Raw genomic sequence first — 6000 nt, 5'->3', positions numbered from 1 at the left:
TCTTCTTCTTCTTCTTCTTCTTCTTCTTCTTCTTCTTCTTCTTCTTCTTCTTCTTCTTCTTCTTCTTCTTCTTCTTCTTCTTCTTCTTCTAGCAGAGTGGTTCTCAAACTTCTGTATATTATGTCCCACTCTATGAAAGAACCTGGGTCGCACTCAGTGTTCCCTCTAAGCTGAGTGAGTGTGAGCCAACTCACTTTTTTTTTTTAGCCTCCGGCTCACACATTTTTGCCTTAGCTCAGGGAGGAGGGCTCCAGAGCAAACTGATTTATGCAGTAGCCAAATCGCTCGCTCACAACTTTAAGGCCAGTAGCTCACAAAGTGGAATTTTTGCTCACAAGACTCCACAGTTTAGAGGGAGCATTGGTCCCACTAAGATAGAAAGAGCCTACTTTTTCCTTCTGAGAAGGACATTTGTATGTCTACAGGCATGCTGTTATGACTACTACCATGCTGGGAGGGTTGGCAGGAGACTGCATGTCATAGCAGGTGGACATGAGGATTTTTTTTAGTAATTGTTGTGAAAACCTTCATCCCCCTCAGGCTATCAGTTGAGAACCAGGACTCTATCACACTCTCAGTCTCTTAAATGCAGTTAAGAGGGAATCAACATCTGCATCTAAATTAAAAAGGAGAGAAATTACACAATGCAGGATGATCAAACGCCATTCCCCTCCTTTATTCTACTGCTTTCTTTGTACAAGCGTATATTCCATTGTGGGTTTTATCTCCACAATATGTCATTCCACAATATGTACAAAAAGAGGGTGATATGCACAGGATATGGGGTTGGGAATATATTCTGTTGATAAAAATCTTGATTGTCGTTCAGTTTCTACGTTCGAAAACAGTAAAACGTAATAGGAGAGGGGTGGGGTGGGAGGAGCCAGCGTTAACATCTGCTCAAGGTCATAGCGGTGGGAACAACTTTTGCCGATTCCTTTCATTGTAACCGTAATTTCAGTTTGCCTTACTCATCTCGACGGCCAACACTGTGATGTTGTGCCATGCGACGTCTTCCCGATCCAAGGGTCGTGCGGTCATCAAAGCACCGGTTGCAATATCAACATAAAAAAAGCGTCCGGGATCACTGCTCCGGTCAATGGAGTATCTGCAAAAGGACACATTTCCAAAGGCATGATGCACATCCTTGAAATTTTGCATCCAGTTCTGATTCATTGGGATGGTTTTAACCAGGGGTCATTTCCTGCAGGAGCGCAGAGGAGCGGAGCTCCGGCAGTAAAGAGCCCAGGGGGCGGGCACATGCAACAAGCCCCACCCCCTGCTCCCAGCAGCCCTGGGCCATGAGGAGCAAGAAGCAGCCCTCCTCCTTTCCTTCTCTTTCTTTCTCTCCTGCCTTCCTTCCTTTCTGCACAGATCTGCGTGTTCCCCTCCCCACAGCTAGCAATCCAAAACTGTCCAGTGGCACCTTTAAGGCCAAGTTTTATTCAGGTCAAAGCCCCCCCCCCTCTGCGAGGACAGATCTGCATTTTCCCCCCCCCCCACAATAGCTAGCACTTCAAAACAGTCCAGTGGAGCCTGAGCGGTGGGTGTTGCCTTCTGACACACTTCTGGTGATGTCAGAGGTGTGTGGCATATGCAAATGAGTTATGCTAATGAGCTCCTGCACCTCTTTTTCTACAAAATGACCCCTGGTTTTAACACTCTGGGTTTGCTTTCAGTTTCAGGCATGTAATTGTAAAAAAGTGGTTTCGGAAAGAACTAAGCAACTCTGAACCAGTGTTGAACTGGCTCAAATACATTTCAATAGGTTAATGTCCGGAACACAACAGCAAAGAAACATAATTAAACACTGGATTCTGACACCTGTTTGCTCGCACTATTGCCGTGTCTTCTGGCAGTCACACTCCTCCAGTGAAAGGACAAAAGGAATTTCATTTTCCAGATGTCCTTTCTACATTGATTAGATGGAACGGGGAGGGGGGGGAGAGAGCTAATTTCAGATATTTTTATCTTTCTTGGCAATGTACAAGTTTAATGCTTGCCACATTTAGAGTACTGTGAACAGTTTTGGTTACCCCATTTCAAAAGGATTTTTTGAGCAAGAAAAGGCACTAATATTAGCAAGAACTTGGAGTATTTTCATATGAGGAAATGCCGCCAAGTGTAGGTTTTATTTTAGTTTAAGGGAAAAGGCGGCTAAGGAGGATGTGGGAGAAGCTTTTTAAAATTGTAAATATTAAGAGAGAACAGAAAGAAAGGAATCTTTTCTCCTGCTTTCATAGTGACAGAATTTATGGAATACCCAATGAAGTTAATCATTGGTAGGCTCAGGACAAACAAAAGGAAATACTCCTTTGACCCAAACAGTGGGCTTTTCTGCATTCTCATTTTTGCTGCGTATAAACTCCTGTTTCTCCAGGGGCTTTTCAGTTCCTGTTTTCAGTTTTGCTCCCTCTAGTGGTTGATTTGATATTACATCAATTTATGTCTGGCATATGCCTGACAAAAACCGATGTAATAGCAAGCCTATGACTAGAAGGAGCAAAACATATGCAGAACAGAAAAGTGAAGGCTGCTAGCTCAGGAGGCTTTTAAAAACGACCAGACAAACTCATTAATGGCAAGAAGGTATCAGCTAGGAGAGTTAAATGGAATTTCCATTTCAGAGGCATCACTAGGGTTGCCAGGTCTGGGTTAGAAAATACCTGGAGACTTTGGGGGTGGGTCCTGGAGAGGGTGGGGCTTTGGGGAGGGGCTTCAGGATGGTACAATGCTTCAAAGTAGCCTTTTTCTCCAGAGGAGTTGATCTCTGTGAGCTGGAGATCAGTTGTAAAAGTGGGAGATCTCCAGGCCCCACCTGGAGGGTGGCAACCCTAGGTATCACACCCCTGAGTACCAGATGCTGGAGACAGAAACAGGATGGCTCCCACCTTCATGCCGTTTTTTGTGGGTTTTTGTTAACCATCTGCTGCTGGACCTGATACACCTTTTCACTGAAACCAATGGGACTGAAGAGTGCTTAGTTTGGGGTAGGGTTGTGCCCAAAGCTTTTCGATGTTCCAGAACAGCTTACAGTTTAGTTTAGTTAATTAACTTCTCTTTGCCATCACCTGTTGAACTTGGGTTCAAGGTTAATGCACAAAGTAGCACAACGCTCTTTTCTGTACCTCCTCCCCCATCTTTTCTTGCCAGCTCTCGGTCGGGAAATACCTGGATATTTTGAGGGTGGAGCCTAGGGAGGGTGGGATTTTGGGAGGGGCCTTAGCAGGGTATAGTGCCATAGAGCCTACCCTCCAAAGCAGCCATTTCCCCCAGGGGAACTGATCTCAGTCGGCTAGAGATCATTTGTAATAGCAAGAGATCTCCACGTGCCACCTCGAGATTGGAGACCCTATCTGTCTCCCCCCCCCTGTGCTCCACCATGACAGCTCTGCTCATCTGAGCAGGGCCTTCCGCAGGTGCCACTCTGCAAATGGACACGATCGACAACTGCCTGGACACGTGTATTCCCTATTGTGGCCTCCACCCTATGAAATGGCCTACCCGATAAGTTCAGAAGGTTCCCACTGTTCCTGGCATGCTGCAAACTATGCAAAACTGAATTATTCAGGATTTATTTATTTATTTATTTATTATTCAAATTTATACCCCGCCCTCCCCCGTAGGGCTCAGGGCGGCTTACAGGGCAAGATAGTCTTGCGACAATAAAACCACAATACAAATAATGGTATATCTTCAATATAAAAGCATTTTATACAATTAAAACCCATCCTATCTTACATAAAGTGCTCAGTGATGACTAAACTCCAAACCCAAGATGGCGGGACAGCTTCAACGATTTTTGGCTGACAGACTGTAGCGTCACAATATTTCCAAAGATCTTCTCAGGGCTCTTCTCTGGGCCTCTTCAACTCCCCCCCAAGATGGTAACATAATGGGGGGGGGAGCGGCCCCTACTAGAAAGCCTGGTGGAAGAGCTCTGTCTTGCAGGCCCTGCGGAACTGCATCAAATCCCGCAGGGCCCGGATCTCACCCGGGAGCTCATTTCACCAGGTAGGGGCCGCTACCGAAAAGGCCCTGGCCCTTGTGGCGGCCAATCTTGCCTCCCTGTTCTGTACTACTGTGTGTACTACATACTATCTGTTGCTGTATGTATTATCTACGTTGATAATATTCCACATCTACTAACGCCTCATTTCATCTTTCCCCCCCCAGGTTCTTTACTTGTTTTAATTCCCACATCCTAATCCTATTACAGTGGCTATTGGTCTTCCCATCCTATCGACTGCACTGACTCTCACTGTGTAATCTAGCCTTCCTGAGAAAGGCGGACAATAAATAAGGTAAATAAATAAACCCAAGTAAACTTCAGTGATGAAGGGTTCGTCTCCATTTGGGATCAAAGCGACCGAAAGATCTTAGATTTGGGTTCATGTTAATTTCACTGAAACCAATTCTCTGCGAACCAGTTTTGGACACAGGTTCAGTAGGACCGCCTGATTATATGGTGTCCTTTTACAAGAGAATTCCAATCAGGAGAAACATCTCTGCCAGCAAAGTACCTCATTTCCCTTGTATGCTGCAAACTGTCCTATAGAAAGATTACTGTATTCCCTCTAGGCCTGCTGCCATTTACGTCGATTAGTACAGGGCTGGATAGTTTTAACTATCAGTAATTAAAATTGGTTTTGTGCAGCTAAATAGGCTGGCAGAGAGGAGACACAAGGGTAGAATCTGCTGACAAAAGACTTTGTGGCAACCTGCCACCTGGAATTAACACTGCAAAGTTTCACGGGTCCATCCGGCTTCTGCTATTGCAGTCTGGATGGAATACTCCCTGTGGTCTTAATATGTCAGAATCAGGAACCCAGTAGCATGATAAAATGGCCACATCTTTTCATATTTAAGAAAGTAACCAACTATTCAGTTAATCCAAGACTGAACTCTCCATGGTCCACTACAAATACTTCCAGCAAGCCCTTTGGAGTAGTGAACAGTTGTCATGAAACTGCTTTATACTGAATCAGACCATTGGTCCATCAAAGTCAGTATTGTCTACTCAGACTGGCAACGGCTCTCCATTAGGGATGTGCAAAAAAATAATAATAAATTTTGGCCAGCCAAATGTCCCCCGAATGTCACTTTCGGCAATGGAAGCCGATTCGGAAGTCGTTCGGCTGGCCGAATAACTTTCGGCCCCATGCATTCCACATCTCAAGGGCCCTGGAAGGATCGGGGAGGCATTTAAAGCGGGTGAGCCGGGGAAAGCCTGCACCCCCTGGACTTCCCTGGCCTGCCCGCCGAGGTGGGCCAGCCGGGGAAGGCCCTGGAAGGATCGGGGAGGTATTTAAATGCCTCCCCTGCCTTCCCCTCGCCCAGCAAAGGGATTCCCCAAATGGATGCTGACTATGTGGCATCCATTCGAGGAATCCCTGTTTGGCTAGTCAAATCAGATTAGGGAATCTAATTCAGTTGTCAGCAGGTCTGAATAATGCTGAATAGGCATTATTCGTTGTTTTTTTCGGTTCGTTATAACCGAATGCATAATCTTACTCTCTATGGTCTCAGGCAGAGGTCTTTCCAATCACCTACTGCCAGATCCTTTAACTGGATATGCTGGGGATTGAACCTGGGATCTCCTGCATGCCAAGCAGATGCTCTACCACTGAGCCACAGCCCCTGTTCTCTTTGGCAAATAAGGTCCACAGAGTACAATTTAGCACGTGAGCCCTGGAGAAGGAGACCTATGTTGTATCAAGATTGGGGTATGTCTAATCAGGCCTGGAGCCTCCCCAACATAGCCTGGCCATGACAGTGGAAATGAATAGCTCAGTCCATGAAACCACAAAAGGACTGAATGCGCTTAAAGAGACATATTCCATCTATCAAGGCTGAGGACTGTGCATCGCTTATTGCATACATAGAAACTTTGTGCTTTACTTTCATGGTACCCCAACTATAAATAGGGCTTGTTTACAGGCATAACACCAAAGCAAGGGTATATCAGGTAGGATATAATCCACAGAGGACATCCTGACA

The 6000-nt window shown here is 45.7% G+C and overlaps 1 protein-coding gene across 1 annotated transcript in view; it reads right to left on the bottom strand.

Moving 5' to 3' along the window:
* CDH20 (cadherin 20) overlaps positions 1-6000 on the bottom strand; it is a 95924-nt gene that overhangs the window by 22047 nt on the left and 67877 nt on the right. Inside the window, exon 7 of the mRNA XM_015425709.1 lies at positions 972-1108. Coding sequence (XP_015281195.1) covers positions 972-1108 — 137 coding nt within the window. The remainder of the gene's footprint in view (positions 1-971; positions 1109-6000) is intronic.

The sequence above is a fragment of the Gekko japonicus genome, unplaced genomic scaffold (genome assembly GCF_001447785.1).
Source record: "Gekko japonicus isolate JY-2015 unplaced genomic scaffold, Gekko_japonicus_V1.1 scaffold1461, whole genome shotgun sequence".
In the NCBI taxonomy this organism is placed as follows: Eukaryota; Metazoa; Chordata; class Lepidosauria; order Squamata; family Gekkonidae; genus Gekko; species Gekko japonicus.
Note: the sequence above shows the minus strand (reverse complement) of the source record. Positions and strands in the feature narration are given on the sequence as shown.